At 35.1% G+C, this 17,745-nt stretch overlaps 1 protein-coding gene across 2 annotated transcripts in view; it reads right to left on the minus strand.

Moving 5' to 3' along the window:
- PDS5B (PDS5 cohesin associated factor B) overlaps positions 1 to 17,745 on the minus strand; it is a 153,517-nt gene that overhangs the window by 32,629 nt on the left and 103,143 nt on the right. For both annotated transcript variants that reach the window (XM_027835114.1, XM_027835113.1), the window contains exons 24-25: positions 15,165 to 15,288; positions 9,900 to 10,104 (exon numbers count right to left, since the gene is read on the minus strand). In XM_027835114.1, coding sequence (XP_027690915.1) covers positions 9,900 to 10,104; positions 15,165 to 15,288 — 329 coding nt within the window. The remainder of the gene's footprint in view (positions 1 to 9,899; positions 10,105 to 15,164; positions 15,289 to 17,745) is intronic.

Here is a 17,745-nt window from a genome sequence, read left to right on the forward strand (position 1 = left end):
AAAGAAAGAAAGAAAGAAAGAAAGAAAGAAAGAAAGAAAGAAAGAAAGAAAGAAAAGAAGGAAATGAAGATCATAGAATCTCAGATCTCAGAGGTCATCCAGTCCAGTCTGAATAGAAATCCTCTCTAAAACATGTCCTAAAGTGACCTCTGCATATTCTATCTTCAAGGATAGTTGTTTTGGCTTATATAGTTGAAAAACTCATGTTCTTTTAACGTTGTTATTTATTGCTTTACTTCCTTCAAACTTTACTTCAACATTTTTATGTTCCAAATAATTTAAATCATTCACTTCTTTAAAGGGATACTGTCTCACAAATTCATTTTTTTCTAATCGACTGTTGTAAAAATGTACATTAAGAGTTCCAATTTCTGACCAATATTACAATATTCCTAATTTCTGCATTTACGGATTTTAGTTCTCTTTTGAACTATCCTGCAGGTGCCTCTTGTTGATCCGTGCCATCTGTAGAGCCCACAGGATTCTTTTTTTTTTTTTTCCCAAAAGGCACTGGTTAGTTCAATTTCCTTCATGTAATTTATTAAGATCCTTCTATTCTTTTTAATATTTTTGTTTATTCTTTGTTTCGGTTTTAGGATGCTTTCTGTTGATTGACTGACCAATGTGTGGGCATTTTATTGAGGATTTTCTTCTTGATATCTTTGGTGACTGAGCTTTAAAAAATAAAAAGTATTCTCCCATCATTTACTTTTAGTATCTCTCTCTTTGCTGCTGAGCAGATAATGAAGTCTGAGCTGCAAGGCTGTCAAAGCCTCCCCATGTTAGAGGATATAGAATTCAGTGCCCTCAGCCCCTGTTTTAAATAACCTCTGGGGGACAATTCAGACACTGTCATGGTTTTTGGTGCCCCTCCAAGTTCTACGCTTAGGACTTATTTCCTTCCCAGGGTTGAGTAAAGTCTTCACACATTTAATGAGAAGTGAGTGTTCAGGAAGAGTCACTGCCACAGCAGGGCATCTCTACAGTAAGGCCAGGCACCAGGCAAAAGGCAGCATGTTTTTAACCTGTCCACTTCTTCCTTTCCTTCATTTAATGGGGCAGAATCAGAACTTAGTATTCTTTGCAACAGGGTAGAGAGAAGAGCCTTTGGGCAAGAGCCACTGTAGCAGCATGAAGCCCTCCCTACCTAGGGTTGAGTCCAGCAGTACCTACGAGTTTGCCTATGATCCTGAAAGGCTCATGTGCTGGCTGGTGGGGAAGAACTTCGGAAGCACTTTAAGTACCAGAATTATCTAGTGTTAATTCATAAGAATTTTATATTTTCAGAAACTGTCTTATGTGGATTTAGTTGTAATTACTCTACATTTGGAACATAATTCTTTTTACGGGAAGATTGGAGAATTATGAAGCAATTTAGAAAAAGTAAACAATCTGCCATCTTGTAGGTCATTGATCCATTAAGTGTGAGCCTTCCTTTTTAATGAAAAAAAGTTGATTACTCTTGAAATAACTTGGAAAATGATGAAACATGCAGTATATTCAAATTGCACAAAGGTAGACATAGTCAATGTGGTGAAGTAGCAGGAAGTATAGTTCAGCTTTCCCTCACAACATCTACACAAAAATCTAGAATATGTGCCAGATCAAGTTCTGATCAGAAAATCCAATATATATTTACAGAGAGTTATTTGTCTGGGGGTAGGTCTGCATAAGGAGACAGAATAAGAAATCTATGGGCACTAGAGACAGAGGCTAGACAGGAGCATGCAGCAAATAGATGGATGTTTGTTGTTCAGTAGTTTTTCAGTTGTGTCCGACTCTTCACTGACCCCATTTAGGGTTTCCTTGGCAGAAATATTGGAGTGGTTTGCCATTTCCTTCTCCAGCTCAATTTATAGATGAGGAACTAAGGCAAACAGAGTTATATGACTTTCTCAGAGTCACATAGTTATTAAGTGTCTGAGGTCAGATTTGAACTCAGGAAGAGGAGTCTTCCTAACTAAAACTTGGTACTCTATCCACTGTACCACCTACATGGATGGATGGAGGGCCTACCAATACCTTGCACCAGTGCATGAAGAGATCCTACATCAGGTACAGAAGGTTAACCTTGGGCAGAGAGCAGGAACAGGTGCCAACTAATAGCTCTATTTGGCATTAGAACTCACCACACACTCCTTGGGTCACAGATCCAGTAGAGACTAAGGAGGGGATATCCACCTAACGGTGGCCATCCAAGGTAAGGAGGAGTTGCAGGCCTTAGTTTATGTACTGAGTGAAAAGCAAGTACAGAAGTGATCAGCAGGTGTATGGCTGTGGGAGTGGAGCCAGGTTTCAATTCCAGCCCCAACCTGGGTCAAAAGCCTATAGAGAAATAACCATGGCAAGAACTTTAGTCCGAATGAAGCCTGCAGTTCTGTCACTATGAATAAACAGGGATTTCGAGCTGGCAGGCAGTGACTAAGGTCAGCAGCAGTCCAATGAGAACTCCCAAACCAAGGGCAAGTCCACATGTTGCTCAAACTCAAACCCTGATCCGAAACTTGCAAAGCTCAGACCAAGATGACAGTGCTCAGACTTCATACTGGATCAGATCATTTTAGTCTCATTGAAAGCTTACAGGTCCAAAGTCTGAACTGTCTCCGAGACCCTGAAATAACACAACACTAAATATCCCAAGAGAGCGGCATTATGACTCAAGAGGACACAAAACAGGACAAAGCACAGCACAGTTAACCATATCCCGCCCCCCCCCTCCAGATACATACAGAGAATGGCCCTAATGCAAAATCTGAAGTCGGGAAGTAATAAAGAGGGAAGAATGAGCAAACAAACAACAAAAAAAAAATATCATTATGAAGAGCTATTATGGTGATAAGGATGCTTAAGACACAAACCTACAAAAAGGGAATTTCTTCAACACATCTATAAGCAAACACTCAAAGAAAAATACAGTTTGGGCAGAAGTTAGAATAAAATTCCTCGAGGAGATAAAGCAAGAGTTAAAAAAAAAAAAAGAGCCAACAATAATTTTTATAAATAAGAGGCACTAGATTTTTTAAAAAACTGGGAGAGAAATAAGTTAGGGAAAAAATGAAACCTTACCCAAGGAACAACCTTCTTGAAAATGAGAATGCATCAAAAAGAAATTAGTAATTATGAGAAAACAAGAAATATTCAAAGCAGAGTCAAAAGACTGAAAAAAAAATTGAAGTGTAAATTATATTAAAAACAACTTACCTGGAAAAAAGATCAAAGAGAGATAATTTTAAGAGTCATTGGCCTACCTGAAAGGCATGACCAAAAAAAAAGAAAGAAAGAAAATCAAGATTTCATATTTCAAGAAATCATAAAAGTGACCAGTTTTCTTAGAACCAGAAGGGAAAGTAAAAAAATAAAGAATCCACTGCTCACTAAAAACAAAACAAAACAAACAAACAAACAAAAAAAAACCTCTAAGGAACGTTTCAACTTAAAATATAAGCTTTCAGGTCAAAGAAAAAAAATAACATAAGTGGAAAGGAAGAAAGAATTCAAATAGGATGGAGCCAAAGTCAAGATTGCACAGGATTTAATAGCCATTGCTATAAAGGGGTAGAGAGTTTGGAAGACAATATTCCAAAAGGTAAAGGCTTTGTAAGTTCAAGAATAACTCAGCAAAACTGAGTATAATTCTACAGGAGAAAATTAGAGGACTTCCAACCATTCCTGATGAAAAAAATCATAGCTATGTAGAAACTTTGAAGCATAAACAGAGCAGTTAAGAGAAATACAACAAGGTAAACATGCATGAACAATAAGGGATAAACAAGGATAAACTGGTTGCATTCCAATCTGAGAAGATGAAACACATGTACCTTTTAAAAACTATCTTCATCAGGAGTCACAGAAGGAATCTAATTAGACAGTAAGACTAGGAATAGTTCTGTTTTGTCTTAAAGATTTTAAGAGAAGAATGTAAAGGGGGCGGGGAAAAGAAAACAATAATGGGGAGGAGGCTAGGGAAAATTATCTCCTACAAGTAGAAATCTATACAAACAAGGAGAAAGATGGAGGGGAGAAGCAGACACTTGAATTTTACTCTCCTCTTAACTGATCATAGGAGAGATTACACATATACACACCAAGTTGGGTAGAGAAATACAGTTATTCAACAGGAAAATAGGAGGGAAAGAAGAGTGAGAAAGAGGAATGGGAAAAAAGGCAGATTAAGGGAGGCATTAATTCTAAGCAAAACTATAACTAATGATACAGAAAAATATTGGTAACTTTTGTGGAGGCAAAGAACTGAAAACACAAGGCACCCAATAACTGGGGAATTGCTGAACTAGTTTTAATATACTAATGTGATACAACACTATTGTACTACATAGAATGATAAAGAGGATGGTTTCAGAGAGACCTGGGGAGACGTTTTTGTGCACAGTAAAGCATGCAGAACCAGGGGGATAATTTATACAATGACAACAATATTGCAAAGACCAACAACTGAAAAATTAAGGAAATCTGATCAATGCAATGAACAACCACAATTCCACAATGACTCATGATGAAATTCCCTTCAATAGAGAAGTAAAGGGGTCAGTGTGCAAAATGAGAAATATTCTTTTTAATATGGCCATTGCGGACATTTGTTTTGTTTGACTATACATGTGTATAAAGGATTTTGTTTTTCGAGCTTTCTCAATTGGAAAGTCTAAACAAACAAGAAGGAAGGGGAGGAGGGAGTGGCTGACACTTCATCTTCCTCTCATCTAAAAAGTATACACATGTGCACATGCACATATACACACAGTTGGGTGCAGAAATACATTCAATTCAACAGGGAAAAAGGAGGAAAGAGTTAGGAAAAAGACATTAAGTTCTGTTGTGAACATGATGAGTTCAAGATGCCTAAGGGACTACCAGTTTGAAATGTCCAACAGTCAGTGATATAATACTGTAGCTCAGAAGAGTCTAGGACTAGATATCTAGATCTGGGAGTAATCTGCATAAAAAATATTCACTGAACCATGGGAGCTTATGAATTCACCAAGTAAGAGAGTGAAAAAAGAAAAGACATTTCATAAACAAAACCTTTCGGTACACACACAAGTGTAGGTGAGACATGAAGATCCAGTAAGAGAGACAGGGAAGGAGAGGTCAGGCAAACAGGAGGACCAAGAGAGGAAAACATTCTGGAGGTAGACCAAAGTGTTAAATGCTGTAGAAAGGTCTGACCTATTACTGACCTATTGCTCGGTAACCTAGAGCAAGTCATTTAATCTCTATGGTCCCCAGTTTCTTCATCTTTAAAATGAATGGGGTGGAGAATATCAATAATGAAGCTCATTTCAGCTCTAAATTTATGATCTCTGTCATACTGTCTTCTAGTCTTTGCTGGAAAAGCTACAACGATGGACTTGTCCATTACTCCCTATTTAAGGCAAACTATTCCATCAGAATTACTGAAAAATTTTTCATTATATTACAGCATGACAAACTCTGTCACTCAGTGACTTCCATCAATCGCTCCTCAAGGAAAAGGTCTAAAACTTCTTCTATATAACTGCCCTTCAAACGTTAGGCAAAGTTATTACAAGTTCTTCCCCAGGTTAAACATCTCCAGTTCCTTCAAAAAGTTCCTAGAGGTTGGGTTTTAATTTCCCTTTGATCATCCTTAAGGAAAGGGTAGTTCATTAATGTCCTACCTAAAACCAAACACAATACACCAGATGAAACCTCCAGATTTTTATCTCTTTATTTCCAATGTTAATTCTTCTAATATCTTTTCCACATATTCTGTAATTGCCAATATTTCCACTAAGGAGGGCAGAATACAGCTTTATTATAACGTCCCTTTTTTTTTGGCTAGTACACTTTCAGTGTCTGATGGTGGATTTTACAATTTCCTTTTTTCCTTCCTTTTTATTATTATTAATCTGAATTCGAACACTCCTTTCATTCTGTTATCATATTACCCAACTTGATTCATCTTTTGCTTTTTATTCTATCTCACCCATTGATTCTTTAATTTCTTGAGGAATTTTAATCCTTAAGTCTCTCATGTTACAGAAATCCTTCACTGAATTGTAACTTTTCTTTAAAATTCCTTGATGATTACTGAAGGATGAAAAGAAAAGGATATATTTAACAAATGTAACTTAGGCATGAGCTGGAGACACTACTGGAATGTAATCTATTACAGTTAGGCTCAGGTATGGAAGTAGAATTAAGTAGTTCCTGTGACACGATTAATAAGGAGTAGGGAGAAAACCTGGGAATGCCCTCAGGTTTTCAAGGATGGAGAAGGGAACATAGCCTCATAGCAAGAGGATGAAGTTTTCACTGAAGGATGAAGGCTAAGACCAGGGCTAACAACATGGAGGCTTCAATTATCTAGAGCTGATTATTTTTTTTTTTTTTAACAATTGGGGTTAAGTGACTTGCCCAGGGTCACACACAGCTAGTAAGTGTCAAGTGTTTGGTCTGAGGCTGAATTTGAACTCAGGTCCTCCTGACTTCAGGGCCAGTGCTCCATCCACTGCGTCACCTAGCTGTCCCTGGAGCCGATTCTTGCGGAGTGGGACAGGGCTGAACAATAATTAAGATTTTCAGCACTAGAGTAACTTTCTGCTGGAAGAGGAAAAGAAGGGAGAAGGCAGGGACACCTTCAATACAATTATTCCCAGCACTTTTGACCCTGGCAAGGTAGCAATATCCTACAGAATTTCTGGGCTTGCATGTGCTGGGGTCTTTCTATCTGTGCTAATTTGAGGGTAACACATAGGGCTGGAGCCAGAGTGGGAAAAGGCGTCAGTAACCCTTATCCCAAACAGGTAGAGAGATAGCAAGTGGCAGACAGCTCTTGTTTTTGGTGACAAGTAGTACAAACCAGGTCAGGGTCAGTACGGGCTCCGAGATGCTACATAAAACAGGACAACACAGTTCCACAGGTGGACGTACTAGTAGTCATATCTTTCCCCTCCGACAGATGATTTTTTAAGAAAAATTTTCCCCTTACTTCCTCCTTTTTGGGTGAGACTAAAGGACAGATCTGTGGGTATTTCTTAATCATAGGACCACAGCTCTGGAGATAAGAAGGGACTCCAGAGGCCATCTAGTCTACCTCCTTCATGGAAGGCCCAGCGAGGGTTAAGTAACTTGACCAGACACATACAGTTAGCAAGAGAGGCTGGATTTAAACTCATCCTCTGATCACAGGGTAAGTATTCTTTTCCACCGTACCATGACGTGACAGAGTTTAGGCAGGGCTGGAACCCCAGGATTCATACTTTTCTACCATTTTATAAAATCTCTCAGAAGAAGATTAATGTTAAGAATTTTTTTCTTTTTAACTTTTTTTGGGGGGGGGGGTTGTTTTTGTCTTATTTCATTTTTTTCTCAATTACATGTAAAAAAAATTAATTTGCTTTTTAAAAATTGAGTTCCAAATTCACTCCCCTCCCCACCTTCCTCCTCCTCAAGAAGGCAAACAATTCAACATAGATTATACATGTGAAGTCATGAAAAACCTATTTTCTTCTTAGCTTTTCTAAAAAGCTTTTCATTTCACAGTGAAGCCAGGAGTGTTTGCCACAAGTCAGTCAACAACAAACATTTACTAAGCATCCACCATACACCATTACGACTCATCATAGAGAAGTTTCAGTACACAGCTGAAATTCAAGGGGGATTGCCTGTAAATGGTAAAGAGCTCCAGATCCTCCTAAATAATCAGCTCAAAAATTTTTACTGTACTAGTCACAAAGAAATATCAAGTGGATAAAAAAAAGCCTATTGTCAATACTATAAAAATACTGGCTTATACAGCCAGTCCATAAGTGTATATCTTGGAAAGATGTTATAGGTGAGCAACGAACTTGATCAAAATTGAATGGCAGGAAAAAGGAGGCTGGACTGCATTTGAATTTCAACTTTCAGAACTGAACTGTTCACCAAATCACAGGAGTCAAAATAGCACTGGACCTGTGAAGCTTAAAATAGTGTAGGAACCAATATATGTGACTATGAAATATATCCTGTTTCTTATATTATAAGAAACTCCACATGTATAAATGCTATTTTATTTCTCTAACATTTAATGAAGAAGTGTTGCTCAGAAACAATTACATTAAATTATTTTAATTAAAACATTAATTGTATTTTGGAGAGGCAGCATGGTCTAACACAAAGAACACTAAAGTCAAGAGATTTGAATTCAAAATCCAGCTCTGCAACCAACTATCCTTGGGCAAGGCACTTAATCCCTTAGTCTCAGTTCCCTCAACTACAAGCAATAAGGTGAATGACTGAATAGCCTCAAATGTATCTTTCTAGCTCTAAAATTCTATCAGTTCAAATTTCTTTCAGTTCAGAGGACCTGCATTCAAATCCTGCCTCAGTCACAGGTTACCTGTATAACCTTGGGCAGCTCACTTAATATTCCTTTGTCTTAGGTTCATCATCTATAAAATGAGAGTGTTTAACTGGATGGTGTCCAAGTTCCTTTCCAATTCTAGATCTACTATCCTATAATTTTATGTTCTGATAAAATGAAACTAATAAAAAGGCTTTAAAAATTTTTAAAGGTTAACAAATTAACCAAGAAACACACAAAAACAAAATAATATTAGAAATATTTCATTTTAGGATTACAGACACATTTACAGCAAAAAAAATTTTTTGCTTGCTATTTCTTTAAAAGTTTTGACCTAAAAGAAGCTTTCCTCCTTGAGAATTCTAAAATATTAAAGAGTAAAGATACTTTTCTGAACCTCGTGTTTCATATCACCCTTTTACTGAGAAAAAAAAAAATCTTTCTATAAAGCCTATAATCTTTTTCTTCCCTGGTTTAGAAAGATTTCAAGGAATAGGGTAAAGATTACCAGAAAACAACTCAGAAGATAAAACAAACAAATTCATCAATCATCCCTAGCGGAACATTCAGCATCCTTTGGCCCAATGTCCTTTAGCAGTTACTACATCACAAAATGAAGACTCTTCATAGACCCCCATCTCACCCTCTTACACATGACACTACTCACACAGGTCTGCCCACAGCTGCATCTTTTTGGTCAGTACTGCTCATCAAGAAAAGCCTCTTCTGTCAAATACTCAGTTCCAAGACAATTTAGAACACCACTAATCACACCAATGAAACTCCATAAAATCAGCAAATTTCTATATGAAATTTAGTTGTTGTTGTTTTAAGATGTTTAGGGGGATCCTGATTATAATCATAATCCAATAAAGTATTAATTCAAGTCTCCTACTTCTGTACATAGCTGAACTATTACCCCACCCAAACTCAGAAACTTCCTATATAATTCAAGAGCCAAAGACGTAGATGAAGTTTAAGTGATTGTGTATAAGGGTTCCAAATATTTTCTTATTATTTTTAGGAATAGAGATTTGTAAAGAATGGTATTCAAACAACACCAATCTATATAAAGAGTGCAATATTTTTTTCTTGGCAGCAACAGAAGAAACAGTAGAGTTCATGCCAAAATACAAATACCATCATGGAAAGATGTGAAGTACATAGACAGGAACAGAGAAATATCTGTTCTCAATTAGAGTCAGGTGAAAACTATGGTCAATAGTGACCAAAGCCTCTCACTTTAAGCTTTCTTTCAACTGATAATTTTTACATAATCTATAAACCTAAAGAATATACCCACCTAGCAATAGTAGTTCTCAATATCCTGCTTTTTCTTCCTGGCCTTTTTTCTCGTCTCATCTTCCATATAAAAAGATAATGAATAAAAGCCTGACATTGAAATATTTATATCATTTTTGTAAGCTGACTGTTTATGAAATAATGTACTGAAAAACTTTAAATTTATTTAAAGTAACAATTCAAGAAAATATAGTTTAGATTTGTGTTTATACAACTCTCAAATTATGTAAATTTGAAGTCTGCATTTTAATTCTGAACACTTTCCCCATATTCTTACCACTAACTGCTGCATGCTGCTTCAGATATTCTCGTCTCACATTTATATTTTTCACCAGACACTGCCTGGCATGTGCTCTTCTTTCTTTCACTGGGTCTTTCGCACACAGTGCACAGATTGCCATGTATTCAAGGGGTAACCGTAATCTGGAAAGGCCCTTATGAAGTTTCTGAGCAAACACTTGTCTTACTTGGTAGCATTCATCCTATGGGGGAAAAAAATTACATTCCTTTTGTATATGCCATGCAAATAACCATTTAAAGAAAAGTGTTTGTTTTAGTAAACAAATACATAAACACATACACATTTATATATAGGCTATTCACAAAATCTTAGTAAAGTTTTAAGCTTAATTATTTCAGAAGTAAAAATACTACAAACTTCTAAAAATATCATTTGAAAGTTTTTAAAAAATTTTTTCATACTTCTTTAGTTTTGCAGATTTCAAATAATAAAATTTTAATTTAATTTTATTTTCTAGGTGACACTTTCTCAGACCAGTTGATTGCTAAAGAAGGTCCTCTCTACATTTTCTTGTGGGGGTCAGGTCAAAACTGTCCTAAAAGCATCAAAACCTCATCATTCAGACGATCTTAAGGCTGTGGTTATAAATGCAATCCTTTTAGTCACTGAGTAACATGTGATCAAAGCTTTTATAAAGTTCCAAAATCAACTAGAGCAACATAGCACAAGATGGTGGTTATATTGAATTTTAATTTTTAAAATGTCAGTATTTCTTAAAAATTAAATGTTAAAAAATTTTCAAATTTTGAAAATATCTTTGCAGCATTTAGATTTCTAAAGTTATTTAAGCTTAAAACTACACTAAGACTTCTGGGATACTGTGTATGTATGTACTTTCTGCACAAGCCCACATGCATAGTTATTTGCTCCAACAACTAGGTTTTCTGTTTAACAAGTGGAGATGAAAGTAATAATTAATCTTAGACTGATCTCAAGACTGGGGTGTTTATCTTGGACATAAACTAATACGAGTCACAAAGTCTAATAAAGTTTGTTAAAATAAAAAAATTTTAAGTGATTAACAAGACAGTTTCAAAAGCTCATCTGATAAAATATTTTAACAAAAGCTTCAATATACGGTTATGTGCTCAAGCAGACTCCTACTTCTAGGCAATCTGTCTGGGACAAATTCCTTTTCTGTCAAAGGGAAGAGAAAAAAAGAAATGTGTAGAATATTAATTATAATAGAATAATACCATATTAATTATCCCATTTATTCACCAAGTATATTAAAAGCAATCGAAATACTTAGTTTCTCTTCTAGGTTTTAGTTCATGAGACGGAACATTCAGGTTTTTAGTCCCAGGACCTAGCACTGGGTGAACTTGGGGAAGTTATTTAACTTCTTCGACTCAGTTTTCTTTACCAATAAAATGGGAGTAATATTCATACTACTACTCATCTCACAGGGCTAAAGACTCCTAACAGGCAAATGATACTCTAAAATAAGCTATTTAATTAATTATCTTATTAACAATTTCCTACAAGTAAACTTTGGATGAAACATAGCTGACAAAGCTAAGCCAGTGAATGTAAATTAAGAAAGAGGAAGTAAAAGGGCTACTGTACTTTACTCTTACTCCTAGGAGAGACCCCAAATTATTTCTAAAAGTAAAAAAGTCTTCCACATCTATGAAAAATCAACTCAAAGGGTTTTGATGCTATAATTGTAGGACGATTTTCCCCCCTTGACAAAGTATAAGGCTAGAGAGAAAATTCATTACTCAGAACTTCAAGTACTTCAGAACAGGGGTTCTTAACCTGGGATTCATGACTTAGGCTTTTTTCCCCCTTTAATATTTTGACTTCTTTGTACATTTGTATATTTTATTTTAGACATTTAAAAACATTATTCTTGGAAGGGGTCCTTGGGCTTCATCAGACTGACAAAGGGGCCTATGACACAAAAAAGTTAAGAATCTTTTCCTAATAAGATTTATTCAATCTATACCCATATAAAAGAGATTTTTCTGACTTAACAGAATTGAAGATTGACCAGACTGTGCAACAGACACAAAGGATAATAGCTGGGGATGTTACCAGGGCAAGAGGCAAGGAGAAGCAAAGTTCAGGTCCCCCAGGAGTATGTGTATGAAGGGGAAGGGAGAGAAGAGGGACATGCCAGCATCCTGGAAAACATGGTATAGTGGGAAGTGACTTGAACTCAGAAGACCAGACTCTGCTACTATCTTCAGTAAGTCACTTGGCTTCTCTGTGCCTCTGTTTCCAAGAGATGGCTTCTAAGGCCCTTTACAACCCATGATCCTAAGAGCTAAAAGGTACACATCTATAGCTTACTGTTTTCAAAAGTTGCTCTAAGGGAGCATTATTTTTTTAGTTTGATGTTTCACTAAAATAAGTTATTTGATTTTTAAGTCTCAATAATAAGGATAAAAAAACTTACTTATGAACTTCTCATAAAACTGAAGCAAGTTCAACTACAGAAATGCCATTGAAAATTTTAAAGAAACCAAACGTTTTATAGCTCATAACTATGCCATATATGTGATAGCAATATCCTGAAATAAAAAGCAGCAATTCAATATTTACTCAGTGTATTATGTGCACATCAGAATTATTAAGTACAAGAAACTGAATTTCTTAAATGCTAAAACAGCAAACAAATCTTAGAAGGTGACTTTCAAAATAAAAAGCCAGATGTTTTATTTACCTCAAATTTCTTAGGTACGATACATATCACTTGAATTTACTCTTTTGCATTTAAAATAAATATAACATATTCTTAAAGATCTCGGAAATAATTAATTGTTAGTTTCTGTAATTTCCAACTAAGGTCCTAGGGCTGATGTCTTATCATAGTGTAGACAGAACCCACTATATTCTTGAAGGCTATTTATTCTAAGAAAGTAGAAGTTGATAAAGGCCCTACCACATGGGAAAGGCTAGAAGTATGGGCCAAGAAACAGAAGGTGGTTTGAGGAACATCCAAGTTCACCAGATGGCTTGAAATAAGGTATTTAATTTCAACCATAGCAACTCAAAATTGTTCAACCAGGCATATAGGGATTGTGGTCTGCACTGGTAGAGGGAATATTCAAATAATGAAATGATAGATCTTCTAAAGTATTAAAGTCTGTCATAATGTTTCTTCTGCTTTAGTGCTTTTTGTTTTAATTTACTTTTTCTACTCCATTAAAATATATTCTATTATCTGGAATATTCTGTAGATTTCCAATGTTACTTAAAAACTTGAGCAATCAAAGCTACTGTTCTTCAATTCTAGGATGCCAAACTAAAAAAAACTTAATACAGCACAGTAGAAAAAGTACTTCATTTAAAATGACCCTAAGTAAAAAAAACCAATGGTAGAAAGAGTACTCAATTTAAGATGACCAAGTGTTCAAATCCTAGCTTGGTAACCTGTGCAACCTTGGGTGGGGTCATTTAATCTCTCTGGTTCTGTTTCCTCATCTATAAAATGAGGGGGTGGACCAAATGGCCTCTAGGGAACCTTCTAATTCCTATGATCCTATCAACTACTGTACAGACTAGAATAGTACAACCACATTTGTCAGAAGGTTTGATGTGTCAATCTCTCTAGAAAGCAACAACTGAGTGATTCCTATTCCAATAAACATTAATGTAACATTCATCACATAAGTATTATGATCAATTTTTACACTGATTCTACTACTGTGTATGTATTTCCACTCTTGAAGCTGCATTCCAAAAACCAAAAAGGATACTCAAAAATACCCAGTCAAGAATTTGGCAGCCACACATGCCTGACTCCAAGAAAACAATATTGCTCACCCAGTCCCACCAAATAATATGTGTGTATGCACACGTACGCGCATGCATACACACACAAACACATATAGACACACTCTAACTTCATTAATTGGCTTTGCAATAATGCATTAGTTGAATCTTTAGACATTCTGACTTGAATTGCTGGTTAAGCTACAACAGAATTTCAGGAAATTATGATGAAGTTTGGTGTTATCTCAAAACAATATCAATTAGGGAACATTTTATGTGACATGTTTGGATAGTTTTTATTATTTATTTTCTTATTATGTGGCTATGAAATAGTTGGACAGACTGTATTATTGACCCAATTATCTGACATTTTATGCAGCTTTAATTTCCCTCAAATCTCATTTTTCCAGTCTAGTCTCCATACTCTGAAACAAAGAGCTCAAAGTTGTTCTAAGATCAATTACACAAAATACCCTCTTAAGAAAAACGAGGATTAGACAAGACTATGTACTCACAATAAGAAACATTAGCTATCAAATTCTGACAGAAATCCATGGAATCTCACTAGGTTTCTAAAGTATTGAAACATATAAAATTATGTATACAAAAGTGGAAGACAAGACTCTAAGATTTTATATATGACCATAATGCACAAAATTCATAGTATAATGTATCACTGTTAATTTAAAAAGAGAGTGACTGAAATTCTTATCTTTTTAAAAAATATTCTAAAATGATAGTTCAAATAAAAAATTCACATAAAATAATAAATACTATTATATGTAGAACCCAAGTAATCAGTACAGATAATTATTTCAGTTCTTTAAAGTTTAAAGTCAAAATAATAAGTTCTGCTCCAGATTGTGTATATTACACTTCAATTCTTCAAGGACCTTTTATATTATTGTTTTGGCTATTTTTCCCAAATTCAAATCAAAACAATTCTGAGCCTTATCAGGTGGTTTGATGATAAGCTGCTATGGATTAAAAACAAAAATCTTGCTGAGAAGTAAAAAATACAGTATCAGACTAGGACTGGGGTGGCGATTATGCCATGCCATTTTGGTGACTAATTACAGATTTCTAATTTTTTCCATTCAGTGGACTGCTTTAGCAACATTTAAATAAAGTGAATGGCTTAAGAGGTAGTCATGGAAATGGCCTAACACAGTAGAAAGAGCAAGGACCAGAGAGGAACTGTACTCAAATCTCACCTCTGACACTTGCCAGCTGTATGGTTTTGATCAAACCATTTAATTTCCCTGGGCCTCCATTTTATCTGTCTGTAAATGAGAGAGCTACCTGTCAGAGCCCCTAAGTTTCCCCCAGCTCTAGATCCACTACACCACCATCTGATATTAGAGAACTAAAAGTTCAGCACCACCGATTTAAAAAAGAATTATGACTAAGTTAATTAAACTAAAACTTCACCATTTAAGTTTTTAATCTATCTTTTTGTGTAGATTTGGGTTTTCTTAATGAAATCCATAGACTATAACAGGTAGCCATTTTCCTTACATTGATAGCTAAAGCACATAACTGATATTGTTCTAATGTGATGATTTCATGGTAACAGGGTTCTTGGGCCAACTTCACAATTGCACTTCCAGCAGCCAGTCTCAGACGTGACATGTCTGGTTTACTAAAAACAAGAAAGAAGAAACATATTAGTTTTTGTTTTTAATTTTACATACAATGCTGCTATTTCCTGGATCTTATTTTGTAATGACACGTAATATTTATTTGTAAAATTAGAGTCAACAAATCTTCAATATCTCTCTTCTGTAGTAAAACATAAATCTATGCTAATTTCATGCTAACAGCCCTTTTGTTTTCCCCTTAAGAAATAATTTTCTGCTAAACCTAAAATGAATCTGCAGACATGCTACATGCCATGTGACTTTCGACACTGGGTGGGAGTGTGTATGTGTGTGTGTGTTTTAATGGTGTTAAGTATGGTAAAATTAGCAAGTTTCAATGCCTAATCAGTCAATTTATCAACAAGCACAATATGAAATAGTATGAAAAACAACTGGTTGGTAATCAGGAAACCAGGTCCGGTCAGAACAATTTTGTTTGACATGAGTAGCATGTCATTTCCACCTTTTGGGTCTCAGATTCATCACCTACAAATGAGGTGGAGGAATGTAAATAAATAACTGATACCTAATATGCCATGACTAAGTATTTATAAAATATCTTGTGTGAAATCAAACAGAGGAACTGCACAGACTGGTGCTGGAATCAACAGGACTTTGGGATCAAGTCATGCCTCTGACCCATCCTCACTGTATCACCATGGCCAAAGCCACATAACCTCTAATTCTCTAAGACTAGAGTAACATGGTCTGCATAACTGGAAGCCATTTCCATGCCAGGCATTCATCCAAACAGAGGTCTAGCTCCCAAGCCAAACTATCCAAGTTTAAGTAAATATCTTTCCCATTAAATAATCAGTAAAGTACAAAAGTCAAAAATGACAAATGCTATCAATCATACCTACATGTGATTTTATGTTACTTTATAAGAACATGCTTTGGATTGGGAGGAACACTTGTATGGATGTTTATTGAAAGTGTCTTTTGTGTCAAACCAAAATTAATTAACAAAAAATAAAGTTTAAAAAATGTTGGCTTTTAATAGTTGCCTGAGACACTGAGATATTTAGCAACTTGCCCAGGGTCAAACAACCCACTATGAGGCAGAGACCCAGATCTTCTAAACAGCTTTCTTTAATAAAACTGCAGAGCAGATGCCCATCTACACTGATACAGGAAACTACTTTCATCAAGGACTCCTTATATCAATGAAATTCCAGATATGATTTCTTTAAAAAAGTGATTTTTAAAAGATCTAATATTAGCCAAAACTGACATGACAAGCAGTCTAATATTATCTCCCATTATATAAAGTATTACAACTTACCAAGGGCTTTTGCGCCCTCTTTAGCATAATTATCCCTACTTCACAGATGAGCAAAAAAAGGTTCTGAAAAGTTAAGTGATTTGCCCAAGGTCATACAACTAGTGATGGTCTTTTTGCACCAACTCCAATGCTCTTTTTACCACATCGTGCTACTTTTTATTGAATAACAGTTTTTAAAATAGTATAATGAAAGACAGGGCAATGGCCAAATGAGCAAAATTCTAAAAATTACTTGTAAGCTCTCTTGTAGTAGTTTAAATGTAAATAAAGCACACATATAATAAATGGGATATAAATATAAATGGGACAAATAGTATTATATTTTAGACATATATATACACACACAATATACATACATAGAATTATTTTGTATATTATACTTTTCACTGGTGAATTTAATATTTGTGAAAACAGTCCTTCATATTATATAATACATATGTTACAGAAAATGGGATATCTAATAAAAGAAAACCCATAAATTAAGGTCATGTTTGTAGTTCTGCCATGAAAGAATATCATTCAATATTAATTAATGAATTATTTACTGACCACCTACTTCGTGCATTAGCATTTTGTTAAGCATTGAGACAGATTAAAAAATACAAACAGTTAAGGCATGTTGGCTCTTCGCTCTCTTAAGAGTTTTTAGGTTAGCTGGCTTAGGATGCAGTGCTTTCCTATCTTAGCTCACTACTGCCCCATATTTCTTTCCCTGGGGGCCAGGTATTAATTTCCTTCCAAGGTGATAATTAGCTAATTCAATAAATTAATTGCACTAATGTGCTAATGGGATATAGTTCTAAAATTCCTTAGAGACTTTCCTCCAATTCTTCAGCCTTATATGTAAATTATAAAATGGGCCTTCTAAAGACACAAAATTATTTGGTCTCTCTTTGTATTATGCCAATTTATATAAATTGTTTCTGGAATCAACAGAAAATAGAATGTATACATATAACTACTTAAAGTTCATCTTCTGAAAAATTAATATTCTAAGAATATTACCAAGGATTGTTCTTCCTTAAAAGTTGCAAATCCCTAATTTGTAGTAAATGATCACTCTACTAACCCTGATCACTTATAAAAACACAAAAACCATTCAATTTAACACCTGGGTTAAACAAACAATTCCAGTGTATTTATGAAGCCCTGACAAAAAATTCAACCTTGTACA

This window comes from Vombatus ursinus, unplaced genomic scaffold, assembly GCF_900497805.2.
Source record: "Vombatus ursinus unplaced genomic scaffold, bare-nosed wombat genome assembly UNPS02014813.1, whole genome shotgun sequence".
Taxonomy (NCBI): domain Eukaryota; kingdom Metazoa; phylum Chordata; class Mammalia; order Diprotodontia; family Vombatidae; genus Vombatus; species Vombatus ursinus.